General features: G+C 37.5%; 2 protein-coding genes across 2 annotated transcripts in view; both read right to left on the bottom strand.

The window, feature by feature from the left end:
* Positions 1–19: 19 nt before the first annotated feature.
* On the bottom strand, positions 20–4,840 carry LOC126761478 (uncharacterized). The gene is made up of 3 exons (XM_050477668.1): positions 4,222–4,840; positions 1,864–2,023; positions 20–1,793 (listed from the first exon to the last, which is right to left on the bottom strand). The coding sequence occupies exons 2-3, from the start codon at positions 1,928–1,930 to the stop codon at positions 241–243; spliced, it is 1,620 nt and encodes a 539-aa protein (XP_050333625.1). The 5' UTR covers positions 1,931–2,023; positions 4,222–4,840; the 3' UTR covers positions 20–240.
* A 3,253-nt stretch (positions 4,841–8,093) lies between these two features.
* The window catches only part of LOC126761487 (transmembrane protein 134), a 34,704-nt gene continuing 14,798 nt past the window's right edge, over positions 8,094–27,999 (bottom strand). The window contains exon 2 of the mRNA XM_050477683.1: positions 8,094–11,605. Coding sequence (XP_050333640.1) covers positions 11,254–11,605 — 352 coding nt within the window. The 3' untranslated portion in view covers positions 8,094–11,253. The remainder of the gene's footprint in view (positions 11,606–27,999) is intronic.

Here is a 27,999-nt window from a genome sequence, read left to right as displayed (position 1 = left end):
ACAAATAATTTTTCACTAATACTATAAACATTTTCTATAATAAAAATTTAATCAATACATAGGCCAGAGCAAGACTAAAGATATTATAACATTAACGAATAATTAACCAAATAAAAATGCAAAATTCATTGTATTTTGTTGTGTTTGCTATCCTGCCTCTCAATATTCCCAGCTCGAACATGATTACACCATTCCACGGCAGATCCTTTATACTTGAACTAAACGACTTCATTAGTCATTTCATTTCCGCTTTCCGCTAGCATTACGCACAGCACTTTTGCCGCCACAAGCGCCAGCGCCACCGCCAGATCCAGCATCTAGACTACGGTGCTTCACATCGAACATGTTGCGGGTTTTATTGATGGGAAAGCGCATTTTATTGCGCAACCATGTGGTGAAGGCCCGTTCATTGTCCTGCATTTTGCGCATCTCCGCATCGTTGGCCTTCAATGCCTGCTGCAATACATAACGCTGTTGCCGTTGCGAATTTTCTTCGCGCACCTCCAGTTGCTGGCGACTCAGTCCATATTCCGATAGATATCCCGTATATTTGGGTAGTTTCTCAGGCTGCGACAAGTGCCGTCGATATTCGCAGCAGGTGCGGTAGTTCAATTTTAAATCGGTCACTTCCGGTGGGGGTAAATGAGGTCGGCGCGCTCGAGATGTAGCGCTGTGGCCACTGCTACAACCATCTACATCATGGCTTGTTGTGCCGATAGCATTACGAGCTAGTGACTTACCGCGGAAAGAAAAGCGTTTACTTAATGGTGCGAGTAAGCGCCGTGATTTATTAATGGGTTTGCGGCGACCACTGCTCAAGCGCTTCTGATCGAAATCATCGGGAAGATAAGAGGCAACTATAATCGAGAGATCATCGTCGTCGTCGTCGTCGTCATTGTCATAGCCCTCCGTATTTGTCACATCATTATTCGAGGAGTTGGGTTCTTCGTCGGCATGCATATTTGCTTTGTCTTCGCCTTCGTTTGTACTCGTATCCGCTTCAATATCGTCTACGTCAAGATCGCTATTGGCGTCGTTAATATCGAATGTGGCAGCACTGCAGCACTCTTCTTCACCATCGGAAGTTAGTAGGTTAGTCAGACTTTTATTGTCCTGCTCGTCTTCATTTGTATCTGGTGGATCTTCTTCGGCGCAATCAAATGTACGCATTTTTACCATGCGTCGCGGGTTGTCTACTGGCATCTTCATTGTATCTGGTTTTACTTCCTTATTTTCCATATCCATTACTACAATTTCCTCACAAATCTCTTCCATAATATCATCTTCGACATCTGGCTGAGCGGTTGACTCAGCAGCTATTGCGCTTGGAACATCCACTGTTGACTCCGGCATAATTGCGTCACCTTCTTGTGCTGCCTCTGTTAAAGGCAGAGTTTCTGCCACTTTTTGATCTGTCATATCTTCTTCAACAACTTCTGTATTAGTTATTTCTTCGGCGTTTGCGTTTGTTTCTTCGGTAATCGTCTGATATTCACAAATAGTCGCCAATTTTCTATCGAGCTCCTTTGCCTCGGCAACTGCTTCCTCGAACTCACGTGTAAGTTTCAGTGTTTCCAGGAGCGCATTATCCGGTTCGTAAGTTTCTAAATTAGGTGCGAAAGTCACTTTGCGCGGTGGGACACCAACCTCTGTTTCTGTTGTTGTATCTCCAGCTATGTCGATGGCATCGGCACACACTGCATTCTCATTAACTTCGGTCGTTTCTTCAAATAAAACCTTGTTCGCTTCTTTGATTTTCTCCACGATGTTGTACTCGTTGACCGGTTTGAGGACTAAAATTATATTTATGTAAATAATTCTAATCAAATTTATTGTCGTAGCTTGTTTATAAATATGACTTACAGTATACCTCACAGTCTTCATCCGACTCGTTGGATTCATGTTCAACTGCGCTTGTCTCTGTCGCCATTACGCCTGCCTACTACAATGCCGTTAAATTTTTAATGATTATGTTCCAAGCTATTGCAAAAAGTCAGACAGAATATCCACCTATCCACTGAAACTAAAAACATTTATATTATATGTATTTGTGCTTTAGGGTGATCGTTAGTTTTTTTAAGTCTACCTATCATGACACTCTTTCTCGACTTAGGCCTATTCATAGCGAAAAGCTTTACCCACACAGTCTTTTAATGTGCGTGCTATATATAGTATATGCTAAATGGGTTGAAAAGTGTTTGGGATTAACCTCGACGAACAATCAGTAATAAAGAGGAATATTGTCTATTACATAATTACATATGAAATCCATAAAAAAAATTCTTTAACGGTTGTTTGTTTTTTCTGGCGTTTTGGAGTAGTCGCCCGAATTTATCAGTCAACAACCATTCAGTGGACTGTCAGTTGGACCCAGTTGTGTACACAATATCACAGGTGATGTCGCTTTGATGCCAAAAACTTCGATATTAGTTGGATAAAATGTATGAAAATTTGACAAAACTCTTGATAAGGTTAATAGTCTAGATTAGGTTAGGTCAAAAGGACTGATTTCGCGTGAGGCTATGAAAATATCTCAATTGGACAGTTATAGACGCTTGTCCATTATGATGCCCAGAACTTCTAACGGGTTCTTCAATAAGGACGATATACAAGTAGAACGATAGAGACAGCAAACGACGCCATACTTCTTCTCGTTCTTTTGAAATTTCTCTTCAGTAAGGTTTGACATTTCATCATGGAAAGATATACAATCCAACAACAAGCTAAAATTATTAAAATTTACTACCGAAATTCGGAGTCAGTGGCCTCAACTTTAAGAGCGCTACGTTCAATTTATGATCGTCATAATCGTCCTGTCAGATCAACATTTGAGCGTCGAGTGGACAAACGTTCGCGTGCCGGTGAGAGAATGAAGTGTCCCTAGTGTCGAGAATATTGCTGCCGCTGGCGCATCAATTGAGGAAGACCCAAATCAGTCTAGATCAGTCTCTCACACGTCGTTCTCAAGCGTTGGACATCTCTGTGACGTCGTTGTGGCGAATTTTGCGAAAAGATCTTGGCCTACATCCTTACAAGATCAAATCGACGCAAGAACTGAAACTGTTTGACCACCAGAATCGTCGTATGTTCGTGAATTCAACTTGAAAATGATCCGGATTGAAAAATCATCTTCAGCGATGAGGCTCATTTCTGGCTGAATGGCTTCGTCAATAAGCAAAATATGCATTATTGGTCAGGCAGCAATCCGCACGTACTCCATAAGTCACCATTGCATCCCGAAAAATTACGGTTTGGCGCTTTTTATAGGCCGGCGGCGTCAATTGGCCATACATCTTCCGTGACGATCAAGACCAGCACGTTACTGTGAATGGTAATCGCTACCGCTCAATGATAACCGAATATTTTTAGCCCGAATTGGATGATATGGACTTGGACAATAAGTGGTCCCAACAGGACAGCGACACAAGCCACACAGCGAATGCCACAATCGATTTATTGAAAACCAAGTTTGGTGAACGAGTTATCTCACGAAATGGTCCAGTCGCCACGGTCGTGCGTTTTGACGCCGTTATACTACTTCCGGTGGGGCTATATCAAGCCAAAAAGCCAGCGACGATTGATGAACTTTGTACGAACATTGAACTTGAAATTGCCTGCTGCAATTCGGCCGATTCATGCTTGTAAACTGTCGAAAATTGGGTTCAGCGTCTGGACTTCTGCAAGCGTGCCCATGGTGGTCATGCAAAAGGAACCGAGTTCCATACAAAATGGCATCGAACATACACAGGAAGAAAGAATTTCATTGATATCCCAAACTATTTTTGTTTTATTAAAAGAACAATTTTGTAGCGCTCTTATTAAAATACCCGTTATATATTTGGACTTCGTTATAAAATATATTTAACAGTCCTGGATCTGTTATTTATTCTCCATGATTGACGTAAAACAATGAAGTGCAGGTGGAACCAATGCATGTTTTGGTTAAATTGAGTGATTAGTATACCGAAATATTTCGTGCCTTGGTGGCAAATTTTGATTCTCGAACCGTCAGAAACATAGCAGACTGACTCACCGATAGCAGGTAATGTTGCATGTGAACTTTTTTTAAAAAGGCAAAAGGGAATTGTTGATTCTTCCTTATTGGCGTAGACACCGCTTACGCGATTATCGGTTATTGTTGATTACTACGATACACAATAAGGTCAACAACCGATCACCTTAGTGGCATAAAACAATGACCGGCACAATCTCGTGACTTACCTATTCCATCAAATATTTATAAAGAATAGAATTGCGTAGGGCGCCTGGCCAGACAAAGGTTAATTGACATTGGAATGAAATGACAGCTCCAAAACCACAAACTTTAGTAATAATAATATATATGTACATACATCACTTATGTAGGTATGTATATGTATACGCTTCTTCAAAACACACTAGAACTTTGTTGACCATTAAATAAATATAAATATATTTTTATCCTTAGCACTTTTAGTTTATATTTTAAAATTGTTTTTGGCTTCAATTTTGCAACTCAGAACTTTCACTTTCTTGCTCATAGACATTAGAAATTGACTGAATAGTAGACCGCTTTCGAGCACAAACACCCATACAAGATTTCTATAACCGCAATGTATGTACGAAAGTTGTACCGTTCGTAATCATCAACAACAGTTGTTCACTTAAATTGATGTGCTCCGTAATTGGCGAGCTTGCCGCTCCATGCAAAACTATGATTTGCGTTAATACTCGTAATGTCGCATTTCTGTCATTAACACCGTGCAAATCAATTTTTTGGTCTGCAGTACGATGGTTCCGTGCCAATTGCTTTTGCGACTTTAGTAACTTTCCATTCGCCCATCCAAAGTAACGGTATAACGAGTTGGTTATCAATAACCGTTGAGAAATGTTTGTTATTCTCTCTGTCACGTATACGTCCTGTAGTGCTGGGTTACTCGGAAGCATTGTTGTTTTGTTGAATCAATAATACAGTTATTCAAATGGTACTGTTAAGTTTTGTAGGAGAAAGTCCTTTGTCCTTTAAGTTCAATGGCATTTGTTGACTTTAATTTTGTTGCACTCGTGAACTCATATGCGCCTTCATTTTAAAGAGCACTTGTGTACCTATACATACATATATATCTACATACCTACAATGTAGAACAATCAAATGAGAAATGCAGAATGTAAATTTCTAAATTTTGGTTACGTATGGAAAATTTGTCAATACCAATCATTGGTCATGTACGATTACAGTAGTCCATGTTGAAGAGATCCTTGTCATTCTTTTTTTTTATGCTATTTAGTAGACTGGAACCACTGCAAAACATAATGACCGCTCCTTCTCTAGTGAAACAGTCCATGGAATCATGTGCTTTTATAACTTAAAGGAGTACTGGAGCAGGGGTACCACATATGGGGGAGTTCTTTGAACTTGAGGAAATCACCTGCCCGGCGTGATTGCCTACATGGACTACGTAGCGCTCATGATTGATGGAAAATTTCAGAATATCGTGTTTGACCTAACTCAGATACCTTAGTATCTTAATAAACTAGGCCGCCAAAAACTGTCCATCCATAAATGTTAGGATGACCGAACTGGTTTTATTCACTAGAAGGTACAAAATACCGAAGACGGATGTACCATCAATGGGAGGAATCCGTATACGAAATTTTTGTTTTGTAAAAGGCGATGGAAAAGGCCACACTCGCAAAAAAATTGGCGAGTGTTCAACGGGCTGATTTCATCAGTATTTGTGGTGCACTGCGAATCACTACAACTATGGCATTGAACGTCCCGGTGCATATAGCACCGATGGCTATAACCTCAAGGTGTCGGGAAAGCTGCACTCAGACTCAGAGAATACTTAGATGATTGGAAGTCTGGGTACTCTGGAATACTCAGACGCTTTGATTTCATTCCAAATTCCTTGGATTAACATGTCAACGAGCCTAACTCTGAAGAAGGAGACATGGGTGGGAACGACTCACTGGAGGAGTACACTGCCGGAAACTTCTCATCAGCTTCAATATTAGGCTTCCCGGCCACTGCTGCTTCTTCCAAGCTTTAAGTTCGCTTCAGTACTCCTTATCTCTAGCATCGAGTTATGTTACGATTAGACTGGTTTGGGTGCCAGACCACAGGGGTATTGCAGGCTGATAAGCTTGCTAGTACAGCTCAATCCCAATAACAGCAGAATGGGAATGCTGAAGCTACGTTGACTTTTTGTGGTTCATTAGTGTACCTTCTGGCCCAGAATAAATAGTAAATCATCTCAGCAAGATTCACCTTTCAATAGTTATTGAAGTTCTTACTGGACACACTCCGATCGGAATTCATGCAGAAAGTGTGAACATCTTATCGGAAGCCAACTGCATTAGCTATTTAGAAGAAGATGAGATAGAATAACATTAAAACTTCCGCATCCGCACTTTCCAAACCAAGGCAAAAACACCTTGGATTCCATATTTTTGGACATACAGGTAAAAAAACATACTTACAGGGTTTGTCTAGAAAGTAATAGGACTGAGTCGATTTAAAAAAATTTATTGAACCAATAGGCTCCTTCAGCGTCGATGCAGTGCTGCCAGCGCATTTTCCAAGCACGCATTTTCCATTCTCCGGAATAGCCTTGAGAGCCGAAGTGCATGCTGCTTGGATTGCTTTCCGATCTCGGAATCAGACTGAACTTGTAATTACGTTATTCAAAAATTGCGGATCACTTTCACACATGTTCAAATTTTCTTGCACACTTCCACCCGTCGCAATTTCTGGTCGTCAATGAGCACCTTTGGGACCATCTTCGCGCACACCTTGCGTATGTTCAAGTGCTCCATCACAATGTCAAGAACCACAGGTTTTGATAAATTTAACATCTGGGCAATTAAACGAATACTTAGTCGACAGTCTGAGTTCAAAACTTCACGCACACGAGTCACATTGTCACAAGGACCTACTCGTCTTCGCCCTTGTCCCGTCCATCACATTTCTTGGACAGCGGTAATGTTAGCCTTTACTTTTATGCTGGGCACCGGACATTCCAGGTGCATGCCAGACTGTTGCTTCCTTTTCATTGGGAGTGATTTCTATGTGGTGGGTTCCAAACGCTATGCCCAACATCCGTAGGCAAGTATTATAAAGCTTTATGCACATATGTATATGTATATAGCGAGCGGCTTGATTTAAGAAGCTCGAAGCCGAACCTCTGGTGAACAGACGCTGCAATTGGACTTCAACGACCTCTTAAACCGAATATGTCGGAGTGGCTCCACTGAACCTTTCTCTTTTTTTAGCCGTGACCCAGACTCCACATCTCAGGCTACCCAGGCAACCGCATCTTACACAAGGATTACAGGAATTGGGTATAGTCCCTACAACTGTAACGGCTTACCTAGGTTATCGACGATATCAATGACCGCTTTTTGATCGAAAATTCTTTCGGTGAATGATTAGACCCAATGCCGCAATATCTGGTTAAACGGAAAAGTTGGAATTTATTTTACAAATTGGTAACTGCCTGAAAAAACAGCTTTTATACATTTTCTGTCTGTTACGAATTAAAAAAAAAAAATAGTAAAAATTTGAAATTGGGGATAAAGATCTAGGGCTCTCTAAAAATTTCAGGTAAATCGGTCCAGTAGAACCTGAAAATCGCGTTTTAAATTTCGCATGGAGTTCTTTTGTTCGAATAATACCGGCCGAACCAGTTTGGGTGCCAGTTCAGCAAAATACCTACATCTCCTTTCCTATTTTGAAAAATCCTCTTGTAGACATGTTCTTGAATAGATAAACGTGGAAATATCGATATTTTTTTATTTCTAGACTAGAAACCCCCTTTATTTATTTGGAGAATTGAGTTGTTAACGACAATACTGAATCGCAAAATTTCAACCGCAATGTAGTTGAGTTGTAGACCATTTCAACATAAAGCTGGGCTATTACCAATTGAATGAAATCTGAGAGAAGGGTTCTTCCAATAAAGGTGTAAAAATATTTACGCCGTCAGAGTTGATTGGGAAGCTTCTTTTCACCAGTTTTTATCGCCGTATATTTTAATAAGCTCTGCACCGATTACTTGCAACATTCAAATGATACTTTACCCGTGCTGTGCCGAGGAAATTAGAAAACAAAATTTTCATTTTACTTTAAATAAGAATCGAGATATTTATTATCGCTTATTGCCTGCATTAAAAGTGTACATTATGTATTATATATATATATGTATGTATGTATATATTATAAATCGATATAAAAATTTTAAACGAAATAAAAAAAGTATTTGCCAGAAATAGTGGAGGGACATTGATCGATTACCTAAATACTAGGCTAATGATAATTAGTAATTAATAATTTAAAAGTAAATATCGCAAGTGTACTTTGCTCGACACAATAATATGCAAATTTGGTTTTCAAATTCGCAAATTTTGCATGCCGCCATAGTTTCTCGTTTTCTACAACCATTTCACTGCATTGGCAGCGAGCTAAACTTTTTCACAATTTATTTCGCATGCGAATGCAGTTTTTACACCATATATATATGTATGTATGTAAATAAAACAAAATGGTAAAATTAAATTCTCAACTTGTGGGGCGTAAAGAAAAATGGAAAAAATTGTATAAAAAAATATATTTAAATATAAGTAAATTTTTTGGTTTTCTTAATTCTTAAGCTTATGTAACACATTCGATTGAACGGCTTGCTGCTATTGCAGCGCACATACACTTATGTACATATGTAGTTGGTTGCTACAAAGCCTGCTCGATTTTTATTTGATTATTACTTAGAATTAAATGTTATGACTTAAGCTAATTATGTCGTTCTTCTTGATTTTATTTGATTTCTTCAATATTTTCAAAATAAAACAAATGCATTACAAAAAGAAAGTCTTTGCATTATACACACACATGCACAAGCAACCATACACTCTATTATTATGTATTCTGCCAAACATAACCTTAAAATAAACAACTCTCTAAACTCATTTGCATACCAAGGAGATTTCGAAATTCGAGCAGCAAAATATCAATTTGACGAATGTGTGCACTTGAAAGAAGAACGGGCATTTTAATTGCAGCTGATATTGCGTGGAAGGCTTCAAGAAGTCAGAACAATTATATCGTCAGCTAAAACTCAAAACAACGTATCATCAACAAAATCGAAATTGAGAGTTTTATATTTTTTTATTTTCAGCTTCGGTTGTCAGATATAACCAATAAAAATAATATATAACCATTATATAACCAAAACTCAAATTTTGTTTCAATATAAGTGGTAGAATTTTTTATTGCTTACGATTTACTACATCATATAACATATGTATAGCAGATATAACCAATATATAACCATTTTATAACTGATATATAACCATTTTATAACCAAAACTCAAATTTTGTTTCAATATGAGCGGTTGAGTTTTTTTTTAATGTTTACGATATACTACATCATATATTTAACATATATATAGCAGATATAACCAAAATATAACTGATATATAACCATTTTATAACCAAAATTCAAATTTTATATTTTAATATGAGTGGTTGGTTACTACTACTTTGTTTTTCTTTCACCTGTAAACTTATGAAAAGTGATGTTACGTTATTTTGCATTTTAGATGACGATATAAAGAATGGATACAGACGACATCATCAGAGACCGAGAGTGGGGGGAGATCGAGGACAATTATTCCCGGGTTTGTAGTCCATATGGAGAACCACTTTTTTATAGTGAATAGATCAGGGGCCGTATGCTCTGCACAATTTTCGTAACTAGTTTTAGGTAACTTTCAGTTAGTGGCAGGATTTATTCAGGGGCCAAACGATTTCAAACCAATCACAAAATTTTTGAAAAATCAGTGCTAATCAGTAATTCGAAGCACATGATACAAGTAATACGTTTTTGCTATTTATTTCTGATTGATTGATTTTAATTTCTCGCAAGCATTGCTTTGAAAGCATTGCCTTCAAGACTGCCCGTTCTTTGCATTGCTAAATTGGTTACTTAAATTTCCTAAAAATGTGTGTGCACTTATTAGTTCGGCATAAACGCTTAGTTGTTATTATAATTCTTAATTTTTAGTGGCGTGCAGGCGTTGTTGTTAACTTTTGCATATTTTACATTTACTTTATAATTTTTTTTTTTGAAAATGTTACAAGGGAATCGTTTTATTAATTTTTATATTTTTATTTAGTAATTTCGCAGGATTAAAAGCGAAATATTAAGTTGACTGCATTAAATATCAGCTACGTGCTTGGATTTCTGACAAATGTTGGTTTTGTTGTTTGTTCAGTCACTGCAGCATGCCCACGAACATCCGCCTAGAACTCCAACTCTTTTAACACCCTGTGACTTCGCTTCTCAAACGCTCCCCCTAACTTCTATTGTATTTCACTTATTTGCAGTTCGTTTTCCATATGCAATTTGTAGCCGTCCTTACGCAAGTGGTATCGAATTTCTGTTCACACTTAGTTACACAGCTAAATATACATAAATAAATAGAAAACTATTTACCAGCGATAGTGAAATTTAGAATTTCGTACGTCATAAAACTAAGAGAGTGACACTTATTGTTTCATTGCTTTCTACGTTTTACTATAGTATACCGTTTATGTAATATCAGAAGCGTTTTTAGTATATCTTAACTAGATACTAAGATGAGTTAGAGACGCAGCCTTCTAAGTCATATAAATTTGGCGTGCACTTTGCCCACTGGGCCGAAGTAAACTATGTATGTATACATATATGTGTGTGTGTTTAGTCAAACTCCACAACGACAAAATGCCGTGTGTACGCATGGTGGTGGTGAGCGACCGCTAGGCAATACGATTTTTTAGTGTGTTTGCTTTGGGAAACTGCCTTGCTCCACGAATAAGTTAAGATGTAATGACGATGTTGTGATGTTAGTAACAAAAAATCAGCTGCTTTTTAAGCGCGGCGAAGACCATTTCTACCGTAATATTAACTATGTTTAAATATTTCGACTATGCCGCCGGTCAACACACAACACGCAAATCTCTAAGACGACAAAACAGCGCTGTAAGCAAAGGATAATGTCAAGCTCTGAATGCTGGATAAACATACGCGTACATGTACATATAGGAGACATATGCAACTTCGTTGCGTATTAAGCCATTCTACTATCGGTTTTATCATTGTCATGGCCAACGTCTTGATTAATGCCTTCACCCATGTCGTAGTCGTTGTTGTCGTCTTCGTCGTCGTCGTCGTCGTCATCGTCATTGTTGTCTACCCATCTAGCTTGGTAGTTGACGGTGTTGGCGTCGTCGTTGTTTTATGTAAACAACGGCAGGTGGTAAAAGTCGAACCCTCTGTATCCCTTGGCTGCCAGCCAAATGTAGACGACATGATAAGCGCCCGGTATGAAGCAGATTAAGCCGGCAACAAAGAACACCACACCCTGTGATGTGTTCGCCGGATCTGCGACAGCGAATGTGCCGAATACAAAGAGTCCAGTGCCGACAATCAGCAAGGTGACAGCCGCTAATACAGTTCGCCAGTTTTCGCGCACCTTCGGATGCCGCCAACAGTATGTGTTTGTCTCCTCTGTGGGTATGTTGCCGTACTCCTGGATCAGCGAGTCGCTGTCACGCGATGTCGTATCCTCTGCGTATTTGGTGTAGTTTCTGTAAAAACGTAAACAAAACACGAAGGTCTTAATTAGCGTAAAGTAAATATAAGCACTAAAATATATATGTATATATGGTATAAATATAAATGATATAATATATGTATGTATCCCCAATAAACGCAGAACAGCTTACTTAATAGAAAAATGCTGACAGCTCACAGAAAAGTATGCGTGTCATGCCTTAAGTTATACTCGTTACTCTTTTTGTAGTGAGCAGTGTGATTATACATAGGAATGAGATAATAACGTCCAAAAAACCATAATAATTATAATATTGTTAATATTTATATAATAAGTAAAAATTTATGGTTAGCTTTTAATATTATTTCACTACTAATTTTCATTGTTTATTGATGCGAGGAAAGCTTCTGAGCTTGAACTTTTCAAGTTGGTATTTTTTTTAGAAAAATTTTAGGTAATTCATATTTTCAATTTTTAACTGATGCCAAGCACGTACCTAAAGCCCATTTGATTGACAATGTCACTAGTAGAAGAGCAAAAGGTCAAAAACCGCCGACCGTGCGAACTTTCCTTCAATAATCTGCTATATGATCGTTCCGCAAGCTTTTATAGGCTAAAAGGTCGATTCTAACGGGGACCTCCATTTGGGTAGCTTATAACGTTGGTCCTTTGAGTGGACTAAAACTACTATAAAATTGATTATAAAGACCGTCATAAATAGACAAAGCGACATTTGTTGCGACGGATAATGCTTGAGTCTAGCAAACCACAAGCATGACTTCCGAAAAGTGCACAGCCCCACCACAGCACTTGGCGTCAAAATCGGCCAGATAGTTCGTGGCCTCAACCAAAACCACCCTGCGAGAGGACGATCCTCGTAGCGGTGAACTTGTCTAAAGCCTTTGACACAGTTAACCCCATAACACTACTTGAGGCCATCGAAAAATCTATGCTCCCAAGGGCTGAAGAGGTGGTCGAAGTAAAAACTCTAAGCTGAGAATAATTAAACAGTTGGTTCAGCAGGGTGGTGCCTCTATACGTTGCTTTAGCTTCAACATCTCGAAACTCAGAGGGAATTTCTATCACCTCGTACGCTGTTGATTGCACGATAATGACATCTACCTCTCCTTTTTCGCTTCCTCGCTGCACGGAACCTCAATAACCCTAAGATTTTAGGAGTGACGTTCGACAGCCTGTACTTTTTCACTTCTCACACGGTTATTGCCAAAGGACAGAACCGCAACAAAATCCTCAAGTCGCTAGCCGGCAACACAACACCTGGATGCAGTGAAACACAGACGACGAAGCTGAATGTCAGAACACTGTACTGCGGACTACAACGGGATACCGCTTGATGTCTTCTATCGGACATTTGCACAGTGCGGTCCACATGCTTCTAGTTAAGGAGCATAATGAAGTCCCCTCCAAGCAGTTTCTCTGGGATGCTTTCATAGAAATCATCCCTGCAGTCACCTGCTTGTAGTGGGACTGCCTCCTAGGAGATTCAAAAGGTTCTTCCTTAACTACATCGACGACATTAAACAATACGCCGACCAGACTAAGACGTAACAAACTTCAGACATACACTGACCGCCATTCACTGTGGAGCCATTAACACCTCCACCGAGTCCCTCTCAGGAAGTGGCGTACTTGGAGTCAAACCACTAGCCATTGCAGACGAAGAGATTGAGTTGCCTTGTGCAGCTCCGTTCTGGATATTGTAGCAGGTTAAACTCCTACTTATCTAGCATCGGCCCTGATATATCAAATATATGTCCAGCGAGCAACGAGCCCCCCTATGATACTAATCACCTCTCTGCATGCCCTGCTATCCCTACACATATAACACCCCTCTCCCTATCTGCACCTTGCCATCCTAATGTGGACTAGATAACGTTCTTTGTTTCGCCGAAAGTATAATTCCCGAGATGCTTTAATAAATGCTCAATATTGCAATATTTGACAAAGTAGGAAAAAGTACGTGAACGTTTTCACCTTACCCTCTTCCACTTTGTAATAAGTTTCGTCAGTTGAAACTATACTTTACAAAATTTCCATCCAGGTGGGTTCTTAGTTAGAATCTCAAACAAAAAAATTTTGTAGTAAAATATTAAAAAAAAAAAATTAAGAAAAATCCTTAGAAGGTCGATACTTTTGGTTTTTACAATAACACTCAATATTTGTCAAAAAGTATCGATTACTCGATAATTATTACTCAAAACTGACGCACGAAAAAGAAGAAGGCAACAACTGCATTTTACAATTATTATTAGGTGTTTTTTTGTCAAAAAATTTAGCCTCGAATAAGCCAAATTATTCACATAGCAGAGTTTCAGCTTGTAATTGATTAAATACCATAGCTTGCAACTGATTGGAGCTCACCATTTATGGGCTAAATGTGTGACAATTGCTGACAAAACTCGTGTTTATTTATATTTATTTAATAACAACTGGTACGCTGCCAAGACTTCGGCGTTCACATACTGACATATTTACATATATTATATAGTACACTCTCCAGCCTTAACATATCATATACTTTATAGTTAGGTATTTTAGTATGCACCCCTTTAAATGGCAAACCTCCGCGATAATTAAATATGATGATGTTTGTTGGTCTATTATGGTGCAGCAATGCAGTCGCGCGTATCGACACGATGTACTCACACTCACCGAGCAATGCTCACAAAGCCGCAACGCTCAATCAATGTTTACAGTGGCAAGTAAATAGAGAGCATGAAAGCACGATGAATGCAGTAATGCATCACTGCCTGGTTCAACTATGTTGTTATGGCAGTTACTTACAATCCTCCTTGAAATTACTATATAATGCTAAAATATGTGTAATAAAGGTTATCAGTCGGTACGGAAAATGAACTTGGACTGGTCCATTATCATCGTTAGGCGGAAAATTGCAGCTCTCAACATCAGTAAGTTATGTACATACTTATATGCATGGAAAAAAAATTAAGGATTCATAAGTATCAGTAATAAATAAATCCAGTTCAATGTTACCACCCGAAAGAAATTTGCCACGAATTTTGTACCACCCCAGAAGGAAGACTTCTGGTCCTTACCATATTAAATACTACTAAATGTATTGTATATAAGGGATACGCATTAAAAGCTGACTCAATTGTGCCATATCCGCCTATCAGCCTGTCTAAACATATGCGAGCTAGTCCAGTTTTTGAGTTATCGATCTGAAATTTTGCACAAGTTCTTTTCTCTTTGAGAAGCTGCCTACTTGTTGCAAGCGCCTATATTGGACCAGTAAAGCATATAGCTGTCATACAAGCTAAACGATCAAAATGAATTTCTAGTATGGAAATCGAATCGGACGAGATATCTTCAGAAAATTCGACATGGATTATTCTCCAAGATCCTAGTACAACTTCTGAAGAAATTGTTCACATCGGACCAATAGACCATATAGCTGCCATGCAAAATTATCGATCGAAATCAAGTTCTTATACGAAAACTTGAACCTGTGAAGGGTAATATAGCTTCAGTTAACGTTTCTTCTTTTTGTCTGCCAATTCAGGTTTACAACAATCTCTTTTTTTCGTAAGCAGTGCTGCCATGTAACATTCACGACCGATTTTTAATTACAAAAGTCATATGCTACGTGAAACTTATTGTCCTCTAAATTTATTAAAGTTGCTTTTCTAAAATCAAAGTATGGATATTTCACAAGGATTGGTCCGCTTATGTTTTTTCTTTCATTTATATCTGGTAAATAATTCAGAACTCAACTCTCGCAGATTGAGCATTAAAATTAGTGCGTGTCATTTCCGGTTTGGGTCTTGGAAGACTTAACAACTAATCTTTGTTTCATTTTACAATTATTAAATAATAATCAAATGTAATTTTCGTAATCCACTCCAGTTAATGATACAATATTATCAACAGTCATTAATCAGCAACTTCAGGCGATTAGTTACGACATATTGCATACATAGTACATATGTATATTGTGTTTTGATGAATGAGGTAAACGAAAATGTTGATAATTATTAATTTAGAAAAAGAAATGATAGTAATTGTTGTAGAGCAATTTACTTTGTCGACTTTAGACAAATGATATCTGAACACAACATTACAGCGATGCATCGCGAAATATATGTATGTATATTTATTTTTTGTTTATGCTTCTGTCATGTGACATGAACAATACTGCCAGAAAATTCATTATTCAAATACAAAATGAACAATATCGAACCAAGGATGAGTCCTGTTGCGGGACAATACTTCAGAAATTAGGAAATATGTATAACATTTGAAAAGTCTCCGGCCTTACACATAGATGGCGCTACCAAAATTAAGTCCATACGACTTTTAGTTAGTCCTAAGATTTAAAGAGGCTGTTACCGACGAAAACTTCAAAAAAGTCCACAAAGTAATTTCAAATGACCATAAAGTGAAGTTTTTCGATAGAGCTGAGACTTCAAAGATATCAAAGGAACTTATGGGATATATTGTTAATGAATATTTGGGTATGAGAAAGCTCTGCCGCGCGAGCTCACTTTTGACCACAAACAACGACGAGCTGATGATTGGAGATGTTCAAGCGTAATAATCCCGAGTTATTGGGTCCATATGTTACAAAGAATGAAACGTGGCTCCATCACTCCAATCGACAGTCATCGGTGTGGACTGCACACCATGAACCCACTCCAAGATTACGATATTTGTTCTTTGGGATGCATTGGGTTACGAAATGCCCGATCTGACCCAAAGCGACTATTTCCTATTCTCAGTTTTGAAGCAAAGGACAAATCGAACTACAAAAGTGATATCGAAAAGTTGGAAGGTCGCTATAATCTGTGTCACTCTTGCAGGAAACTATGTTAAATAAAATAAAAGTTGTCTTTTCAATTGACCTGTGACACCATTGAGAATAACTGATTTAAAACTTGGAATAGACAGGATCCCAAAATTATCAACGCATTTGAATTAGAAAGTAGATAGAAAGCCAAGACCTAAGCCTTGTCAACAATTTTGAAGTTAGTTCAATCAAGTGCACACTTTTCAAGCTTGATTCAATCTGCACATGTTAGTAATTCATCAAAGTTACGTACTTTGCCGTTGCCTTTTATACATATTTCGGGATTCCAGAACAGAAAAAAAATTTTAACTATAGAAAATCGCTGAATTATTTTTCAAAATATTTTCAATGGAGATCTATACACTTTCCGAAGCTTTTGAACCAATTATCGAAGTACTTTTGCCACTTTGATTGGGGTTTCTCTACTTGCCTTTTGAACGCATCAATCGCCTAAAATGTCAGATGTCTAAAAACGTTCTTAGTTTATTTTTTACGAACGGGAATAAAAAGAAGTCATTCGGTGCCAAGTCAGAACATTATGGAGGATGACTTAGTACCGCCGTGGTGAAGAGTGATCCGTTTTCGGTCATTCCTTGAAAGACTGGCAAACAAATGGTTGTATATAACTAAGAATTTACTATTCTGCGTTGTTCCAGTGATATGGTTGCGACCTATCCAGTTTTTCCAACAAACAACCAAATATTTGCTTGGAAGTGATTAGTGCGCGAACAACTTTTGTTGGATTCGGCTCATCTTGAAACACCCATACAGTCGACTGCTGTTTACTTTCGGGCTCATACGCGTAAATCTACGATTAATCACCTGTCACTATCTTCAACGTTGCCAAGTTTTATTTTAAAGAGATTCACCCATGTGAATGGTTCAAATAACAAATTTCAAATGAGAATAGTAAAAATTTGTTAAATTAATTTTCAAAACTTAAGACTTGAAATAAATTATAATTGTTTACAGAAAACGCAAGGCTCGAAACTAAGGGGCTACTAAAACCTCTTTTGCTGCGAATGAAAAAATTTCTGCATCAAAGAGAAAATCTCTACATTATGGGGCAAGATAGCGCAGGGTTGAAGCACAAGAGTTGCTAATTTCTTTCCACAAGTGGTATAGTGTGTTTATTTCACCACTCTTTAATATTTGGCGAATCGAAGACAACTAATAGTATTAGGATTCATTGCAGCATCGCTTTAGGGGAATGTCGAATTCAGTTATAAGTATGTTTTTTTTCTGCCACGTACAATTTCGGAAAATACTTTGTTGTGTTCATTCCCACCCGAATTTAGTCTTTCCTTAGTCATAATAATTTCCTAAGTGTTAGTCATAAACCCAATGATCACAAAAACTGTTACACAGCCTACGCAATCGATGCTTTCGAGTTGTTGGCTGATTGTGAATTTCATCATTGACAGAAATGTAGGCAGAAAGGCAAAATTCATACACAATTGCAATAGGCGGTTAGGTTATTAAGTGCATATTCAATACCAATATGACTAAGCACAACTCGGGTTCTTTCCTTCTCTGTTATGTATATAAATTAATACAAAGCAATTTGGTAAGTTATTTGTTGGCAACTTTGTTAGGTAATTATTTTTGATGGTATAATTACAAAAATTCAAAATAATGACACACAGTGATGACTAACAATCTAGCAATATTTCGGCAAATATGTACCCAAGCTTCTATCTTATTTGAGATTGAGTTAAAAAAAAATTGTTTGCCAATGCAACAGCGACGAAAAATTCAGGAGATTCGTTAATGAACAATTTTATTGACATTAAAATGCTTACATACCTATTTATGGGCATATACGTAAAATTTCTGATAGCTACAGTTTACACAATAACTGAATAAAAGCTTACGTATAAATGTTAAAATATTTTTATGAATATGTACTGCAAAAATATTTATTCCGCATTAACCTTTCATCTATCAGTGACTTCGTTTTATCGCCATTGTTTCATAGTCAGCGCTAAATTTTGACTTATTCATGGGTACATACAAGTATAAACGTATGTATGTATGTTTGAGTGTAAATTATTTATTTATTTGCTGCTGATTTAACAGATAATTAAAGAGCCTCGGGGTTAATGACACCAATATTCGGTCGTTAGCACACCGATTCAACTTACAGACAAAGAAATCAGGAAAAGATGTTGAATCGCTTTGTGAGATTTGCTTGCTTCGTACGCAGACAAAAGGAAATACACAACTATTTAGTTATGGCTTTACACATATTTTTGATGAAATTATATTTTAATGAATGCAATTAATTTAATTGATTTCCAAATCGGAGTAATATTAGATTATTATTTGGGTCAATAAAGTCGTTCTTAATTTTTAAGTTTAATAGCATATCGTATTTTAAACAATTAAGCTTTTCCAAAGCGCTTTTTTTGTTACACTAAGTGCAATTTCCCCAAATCTGCGCCAACTACCGTGGGATTAGCCTCCTAAACATCGCATATAAAGTTCTATCGAGCGTATTGCGTGAAAGATTAAAGCCCGCCGTCAACAAACTGGTTGGACCTTATCAGTGTGGCTTTAGACAAATCTTGGAAAAGACCCGTGAAATGAGAATCGATACACACCACCTCTTCGTCGATTTCAAAGCTACTTTTCATAGCACGAAAAGGAGCTGCCTTCATATCGCTATGCCTGAATTTGGTATCCCGCAAAACTAATACGGCTGTGTAAACTGATGTTGAGCAATACAAAAGCTCCGTCAGGATCCCTATCGTGTGACTTTTTCAATATACTGCTGGAGTAAAAAATAATACGACCTGCAGAGCTTAATCGAGCAGATATAATCTTCTATTTCCGTTAGTTCTGCTTTCTCCAAACTGGTTAAGGAAGCGAAGCAGATGGGTCTGGTAGTGAACTAGGGCAAGATGAAATATCCCCTGTCATCAAACAAGCAGTCTTGGCACTCGGGACTTGGCTCTCACTTCACTGTTGACAGTCATAACTTTGAAGTCGTAGATAATTTCGTCTATCTTGGAACCAGTATCAACACCACCAACAATGTCAGCCTCGAAATCCAACTCAAAATAACTGCATATAAGTGCTATTTCAGACTGAGTAGGCAATTGAGAAGTAAAGTCCCCTCTCGACGAACAAAAATCAAACTCTACAAGTCACTCATAATTCTCGTCCTGCTATATGGTGCAGAGGCTTGGACGATGACAACATTTGATGAGTCGACGTTATGAGTTTTCGAGAAAAAGGTTCTGCGGAAGATTTATGGTGCTTTGCACATTGGCCGCGCTGAAACGAATGAGATATGCGTCGACATTGGCAAAGCGAATTAAGAGACAGTTGCTACATATGCTGGCTAAGTCATGTCGTCCGAATGGATGAAAATATTCCAGCTCTGAAAGTATTCGACGCAGTACCCGCCGGGGGAAGCAGAGGGAGAGGAAGGCCTCCACTTCGTTGGTAAGACCAGGTGGAGAAGGACCTGGCTTTGCTTGAAACGCCACCTTTCGAAAAGAAGAAACGCGGTGTCTAAGCCAGTAAAGAATAAGAAGTGCAATTTCGAAATCTCTATAAATCTAGCAAATTATTGAGATAATCTACTTAATCTTGTGATTAAGTGTCGACCGGGCCAAGGTATAAAGTGTCTTTAAAAATCTGGGGGCACTGAATGTGTTAGAATACGCTTCATAAATACACCGTGCAAGAACTTGATTTTCATGGTTCACTTTGTATGGCAGTTATATAATACAGTTGCGGTCAAATTCTTAGTAGTGTTAGTCATTTTTTTTAATACATATGTAATCACACTTTTTTATTACATCTTTTTTGGGATTCACTTTAAAATCTATTAGCTTTAGATATCGCCATGACATGGCTTAGCTTGTTGCGGTACTTTTTATTTGCAAAGCGTTTTCGGTCAGTCGAAATCTTAATGAATAAAGTTGAAGTCCAAAATCTTATTGGTTGCTCACCCAAAGATGTCTTTGACGCAGCTGCAAGTATTGAAACTGTACGCCGGCGTTTGCGCGATTACGAAAGGAGTGCCCATCGTCCAAGAAAAATGCCGTTATCGTGACAAACTTAATATACCCTGTTTAGGGTATAAAAAGAGAGTATATCCCATCAGATTTTTTTTTTCAAATCACACAAATTATAATTATCTATGGCTGCTCTCTCTTATATGGCATCAATTGAATAAGCGAATTTGACTAGATCCTGCAATTGTTAATGATTTTTCAATTTTGGTTAATTTTTTGGTATTTTTATTGACCGAAAATATGGAGAGCAAAAAGCTTAAATTTCATTTCGGCACGATTTGCAAAAAATTGTCTACGGTAAGCACACATACACAAATACAGTATCAAGTGAATATGTGTTAACGTGCTTGCTTCTTATTCATTTCTACAGTTTATCTTAATTTACTTATGGCACTTATAATCGCATTCATGCATGACAGTGCTTATTGTGGTCGGACGAGAAATAATTTCCGCCAATGATCACGTTTAAACTTGTTTTAATGACCATTTAGTAGCGTTGATGGCGGCACTAGAAAAAAAACAGTATTTGGTTAAATTTACTGCTTTGGAACATTTGTACATACATCCATATATATTCAGTTTTTTCTAAACGCCGACTCAAAGGCATAAAAACGTGGCTTTCATAACGTTTTTACGATAATTAAAAGTTTTCAAAGACTAATCATATTTTAATTGAATATTAAGTCATAGGGTCGTTAATAAACTTTCTTCAGATTAAATATTGTTCAGGGTTCTTCATTTATAACAGCTGTTTTGTTTACTTCTTCTCAATTAAAAGAAAGCACTATACACTGCAAAGCGGTAACACCCACTTCCAATTTCTTTCCCTTAAAGTATAACAATCATAAGAGCTATGCGACCCAGGCAACACTTAGAAAAGACACTTATATTTACAAACAAGTAAGGAAGCGCTAAGTTCGGGAGCAACCGAATATTTCATATACTTGCAACATGCAAGGATCAAAGCCGGGGTAATATCTTCGTGTACAAAAGGTTTATTAATTATATGGGGTCTAGAGCGAGTTTTCAATCGATTTTATTCATTCCAAGCACAAATATGCACCGTTATAAGAAAAACATGCTCTCTTAATTTTATTAAGCTAACTCACATATTGACCGTTATATGAGGTATAAAGTCAACTATAAGCAGTGGGTCCACATATTCCTAGGGGCTTGAGCAGGTTCGATTCAGGCAATTTTTAGCCATAAAGTTGTTGCGTTAGTGGTTTATGAGATATGAACATTAAACTTATTAGAGCGAGGGGCCACCTCACTTTTTTAAAACCTTTTCCCCACATATGCTCCTTGCCACTGTAAACCCTGTGCCAAATTAGAGTTCTAAATCTTAATTTAATGATTACTTATGGTATTTTATTCGATTTCGGTTAAGGGGTTAGGGGTAGTTAGAATTTTCAAAAAATTTTTTTTTTTTGCATTTTCGTTAAGTGTAATATCTTAAAAATATTCCCTGAAAATTTCACGTTGATCCGATAATTAGTTTTTGAGTTATTCGACAAATAACAAAGAGAGCTCGGGCACTTCAAAGCGCTAGTGTGAAACTTTAAACGCGTTTTTCTCAAAACTATGTTTTTTGAACCGGTGACAACTGTAACTCGAAACCCGTTCAGTAGATTTTAATGAAATTTATACAGCTTTTAGTATACATAATAAACTCGGGCCTGATCGAAGGTTTTTTTTATTTTTCTGTTGATTTTTTCGCAAAAATTTAGAAAAAAATGTCCTCAGGCCGCCATTTTGTTAATTTTGAAAATAAAAAAAAAATCCTTCGATCAGGCCCAGGATTATCTATTTATAAAACTAATTTTTTCTGTCCGATTTTAGATGAATCTCCAAGGACTTATGCTTGTCACTGCAAGTACCTTTTTTTTGGGAACAGGGTCAACACAAACAACTATAACTTTGGAAATTAAGTTTTTTTTTGAAATTTTCGTGACTTCACGTCAACACATTCTATAATAATGCCATATTACTACTTTTGTAAAAAACATGATTTAATAGCAAAAAAAAAATACTGAAAACTCTAATTTTTTCGTGCCTCTGACTACCCCTAACCCCTTAATGGCGTTTTGAGGTTTTTGTGTCAACCCCGATAACATAATGTTCAGGAAATGCTGGTGGCAAGAGTATGCACACATTTTTAGGCCCACAGATCCAGTAAATTTTAAATCGGCACTGAATTCGTTAACATTTTCTTTAAAGATAATTATTATGTATTTTGTCTCAGTCTTAGTGTAGTTAATGAAAGGTTTTTTCAAATATTTACAAGAAGGTTAGGTAGTGGGGTTAATGGATGGACTTCACTTGGACAGATGTTCGTTCTTTAGAAGTGGCTACACTACAAATTTGTTAAGGCGATTAATATCAATTTCAAGGTTGCCGAATATGCGCAGAATAAAGGAGATGACAAGACGATTCCACCTAGCTTTCCTCCCCTTTCCTTTGTTAATGGTCCGATTTCGATCAATACCAACCACTTCAGTGGAACAAACTTCATCAAGACATTTAAGTTATTACTCTATTTATCGGTTGCATGGACGTAAGTAGGGACAGACACCCGGAACTTAATTTTATCTTGACTTATTTGATATAAGTAATTTCATATCTATCTTCTTTTATATATCTTTTAAGTGTTACAAACAACATTTATTTTACCAAAACTTTAATACTCTTATTTCTGTAGTAGCAACACTTTTACAGATATGGCGCTTACACATTCGTTCCGATGACCCGTAGCAAAACCTATTTTTTGTGGGAAAACGTCAACTAAAGTCTACAGACTAATAGTTTATTACAACATTTAGCAATTCCACCGAAATGCTCGAAAAAGTTGCCCAAAATTGGCTTTACCATGGAACCTAAGACGCAGGTCCATTTAAATGAAATTTCTTCAAAAGTAAATGTCATGAACCAATTAACGTTTCAAATAAAGAACCGATGAAATTTTATGCGTTTTTGAAATTTTCATTAAAAAAAGCATATAAGTGACACAAAAACCGTTAATTTACCAAAAACGTTAAAGGTCCTATATTGACGAAACCAACACGTCATAAGCTGTGTAAATATTTATCCAAATAAATTCATAAAACGAAAATGACAGTCCCCATTCAATGTGTTTATATATATGTATATAGCGCCATGTCTGATAACGGGTATTTAACGAACGACAGAATGCAGTTGCAACACCAGCCTAGTACCAACACCAAGCACAATTGCCAGCAGAACAGAACAGAGAAAACACGAGTAGCAGCCGAAATGCATAATGACATTGCCCCAGTATGGTATATTGGGCGTGCAAAGCAAGCAATGAATACATCAACGAGATCGTAAGTGCCGCCTCAAATGCTCGTGCGAGCGCCGTCTTTGTGGTTCAACTTGAAAAATCTGTTGCACATCGTTGCCTCATCGTTGTGCAGCCTTGCTTACTAGAGCACTTAGCTCACTCCCTATCAACACACCATAGCGACGCAAATGACTTCCGCTGGGCTCCACACACAGCTAAACGAACTCGTCTCGGTCGTTCGCCTGCATTTCGCGGCCTGGTGCTCTGCATTTCAATATATGCTTGCTGCTCATTAAAGTTTAAAAATTTCGTATGCTTTATACATAGCCACATTCGTATACATACATATGCATATATGGTAGGGGTAACTACAGGGCTCTGAAAGTCTGTTCAGACCCATCTTCACAGCGCTGTGTTTTCACACCCGCAATCGTTTCATTTGGGCATTGCTGGTCGTTTGTTTGCATTAACTAAATGAAATGTTGCATGTTTTCTTGCTTCCACAGTATTGCTGGTGTTTTGGTGGCATGTGGCATGGGACAGGTTTTTGTGCGAGTGGGTTTCGTTTCTGCGATTATGCGTCCTACACTCAAAAGCGTCCAACAGCAAACACGCTTTTGATGAATGCACAGTTGCTGATTTTAAATTCAGTTCAATTTTCGTTCAGTTCTTGCACTCTTTCAGTCTGGCAAGTTTATCCATTTGTACTCGTATATGTGGACTTTTCTTAGACATGAACTTATGTGGTTGCTGAGGATTTCAGGCGTTCAGACGAGGGTTAATCGGCTGCTAAAATTTTCCTCTTTAAAACTCACGTTATCAGTTTAAAATGTATATACATAAAATGAAAACCCGAAAAAATGTTAACTGGAATATCCTTAACAAGTGCATTACTCGTAGCATAAGAGGGTATACAAAATCTTTATCGATTTTGATCGGAGAGATTCGGAGATTGTACCGTTGCCTTAGATAACCCGTGCCAAATTTCGTCAAATAAGTTTTTATGGCAGTTACATACATATATGCAATAGTGATTCGATATCGGCGGTTAAGACAAATGAGAAGCGTTTTTAAGAGAAAATGATTCGCAGTCTGAAATATGGAACGACTTGGCACATTTTACATTGAGATCTTAAACTGAAAGCTTACAAAATACTGCTTGGCTAAGAACTGAAGTCGCTCGACCTTCTCAAGCGAATTCGCTTCGCTCTATGAGCTCCTGAAAAGTTCCAAGGAGATCCGATGTTTTCGAGCCAAATTGTGTTCAGCGATGAGGCCCATTTCTGGCTCAAGGGGTAAGAAAACAAGCAAAATTGTCGCTTTTGGGACGAAGAGCAACCTGAAGAGATTCAGGAGCTGCCATTTCATATAGAAAAAACAATGGTTTATTGTGGTTTGTGGGCCGGTGGAATCATCGATACATATTTTTTCAAAAATAATGTCGATGAGAACGTAACCGTCAATGGCGACCGTTATCGCGCCATGATAACCGACAATTTGATGCCTGAAATTAAAGCTCGTGATTTCGGCAAAATTTGGTTTCAACAAGCGCCGTCTTCCCACATATGGCATCAATCAATGGATTTATTGAAATAACACTCTGGTGAGCAGATAATTTCACTTTTTCGCCACCATGATCGTGTGATATCACACCGTTAGAAATTTTTCTATGGGGATATGTAAAGTACAGATAATCCCGTTTCGATTCAGGTCCTGAAGCAAAACATTACTTGTGCCATTCGCCAGTTACCAGTCGAAAGGGACTCAACGGATGAACCATCTAAGACGTAGACCCGGCAAACAATTGAAAGAGATAATCTTCAAAATGCCATAGAATGTTCTTTCGAAAGATTATAAACATTATGCATTAATAGGGAACCTCGAAATACTACAGGTATCCCTCGAATAGCACGGTACTTGAGTTGCACGAAATCTCGAATAGCACGGTTAACCCTCGAATAACACGGAGTTCGAATTACATTCGAAAAACGAGTATAATTTTCCTTCGAACGACTGTTTGTAGTATGACGCAATAATGCATTTGAATCAGTGGTTAAACATATGTATGTAATTTAATAATTATTGCGTTTATAAAAAATTTTAAATTTTTATAACTAAAAATAAAAAAAAAATTTTATAACTAAAAATAAAAAAAAATTGTTTTTTTAATTCTTAATTAATCGTTGGAACCAAATGTACAAATTTGTATGGATCTCGAGTTCCGAGTTGCACGGTTTTTTAATAGCACGGAACGGAATCTCCAAAATTGTATGATTTATTAGTATCAAATAACACGATTTCGATTAACACGGAACCAATTAACCGTGTTATTCGAGGGATACCTGTATATATCACCATTTACATTGATTACACGGAGAGGACAAGAACGGTGATATGATAGTGCCATGACAAATTATTGCAGCGATTTGACGTCAAATATCAGAAAAGACGGCTATATTTGACCAAAAAGAAAGTGTTCTTCGTCCATGGCAATGCATGGGCTCACACTTCTATCACTATAAAATTGGTTGGACTAGTATTCGAACTTCTATCCCACATACATGAAAAAGTCACTCGCTTAGCAGAAATTTCAGTTTAATAAGGGGGTTATCGTCCCCGCGGAAAGTCTACTTTAGCATCCTCCAAAAAGCAACGTATTTCTTTAGAGGGATAAAGAAATTGAAGTATCGCTGGGTGTACAGTATTGAACAAAAGCAGACTCTGTCGAGAAGTCAGAGAAGAAATACATCAAAATTAATCCAAAACTTCTCGCATTTCTTTCCTGGGCAAAATATTTTTCGAAACGCTCTCGTAAGTGGTAGTACAAAAAAACAATAAATGCTATCCCAAAACAATATTATTTACCAGTACATGCAGAGAGCGATCCGAACCGCTGAGCCTAGAAGTTGACTAGTAACTCAGCAGCAGTTATTGATCGTTCCTAAAGAGGTGTATTTTGTTGATTACTCCAAACACTTACTCAGGATTTCACGTTTGTAGTATTTTAAGAAATATAAAGCAGCTCATTAACATCAAACAAAGTCCTCGTTAATCTTTTCCGGAATTGCAGAATTTCACAAAGTAAAGGAAACTAGGCAACAGATGTGAATCACATAGCATAAATAGTGTTGATTAACTGCTGAAATATTCCCGTCGCTTACCAATGCTGTCAACGTCATTTATCGACTTCAGCGAATTCGCAGGTATTGCGTCGTACCTGTCGATTAGCGATTAAATGGCATGAATGCGATACAATCTCGTACAAATCTGTATATGTGCATACATATCTACAAGTATTTATTATACTCGTTCAATGATTGAAACACCAGTAAGTACACAATTTATTATACATAAATAGAAGGTGTTCATTTAAACAAGAGGTTTTTATATAAAAAATGTGGTTTTAAAATAAAAAATAAGAGTTTTCCAAAATGTGTTTTAAAAAATATTTCGGCAAATGTTTGTTGCGGTTGTCTCGAAAAAAATCCAGCAGAGAGGTCCAAAAAGACCAACTCAGAAATAGTGTTAGCTTATTGAAAATCACACGTCTAAAAAAACATACTATATAATATATTCAAGAAACTCTTATAATAAATAAAGAATCGATGATTCATCGGATCTCTTATTTTTATGCCCTTAACAGGGTATATTAAGTTTGCCACGAAATTTGTAACAGGCAGAAGGAAACGTCGGAGGCCCTATAAAATAAAGGGGTTTTTAATAAGAGCGCTACAAAAGTTAAAAAAAACGGTTTGAAATATCAATTCTTTATTCCTGTGAAAGTACACTCGATGCCATTAAGTATGAAACTCGATTTTTTTTTTTTTTAAGCTTCATCATTCATCGCTGGCTTCTTGGCATAGACCATAGACTAGACGTAGCCCCACAGAAAAGTCTAACGGCGTCAAATCACACGAACGTGAGATAACACGTTACCAAACTTGAAACCACATATTGTCCAAGTCCATATAATCCAAATCGGGCCAAAAATATTCGGTTATCATTGAGCGGTAGCGATTCCCATTCACAGTAACGTGCCGATCTTGATCATCACGAGAGAAGTACGGCCCAATGGCGCTGCCAGCCCATAAACCTATCCAAACCGTAACTTTTTCGGGATGCAATGGTGACTCATGGAGTACGTGTGGATTGCTGCCTGACCAATAAGGCATATTTTGCTTATTGACGAAGCCATTTAGCCAGAAATGAGCCTTATCGCTGAAAATGATTTTTCGATAAAAATGCGGATCATTTTCAAGTTGTTGCTCAGC

Source organism: Bactrocera neohumeralis, chromosome 6 (assembly GCF_024586455.1).
Source record: "Bactrocera neohumeralis isolate Rockhampton chromosome 6, APGP_CSIRO_Bneo_wtdbg2-racon-allhic-juicebox.fasta_v2, whole genome shotgun sequence".
In the NCBI taxonomy this organism is placed as follows: domain Eukaryota; kingdom Metazoa; phylum Arthropoda; class Insecta; order Diptera; family Tephritidae; genus Bactrocera; species Bactrocera neohumeralis.
Note: the sequence above shows the minus strand (reverse complement) of the source record. Positions and strands in the feature narration are given on the sequence as shown.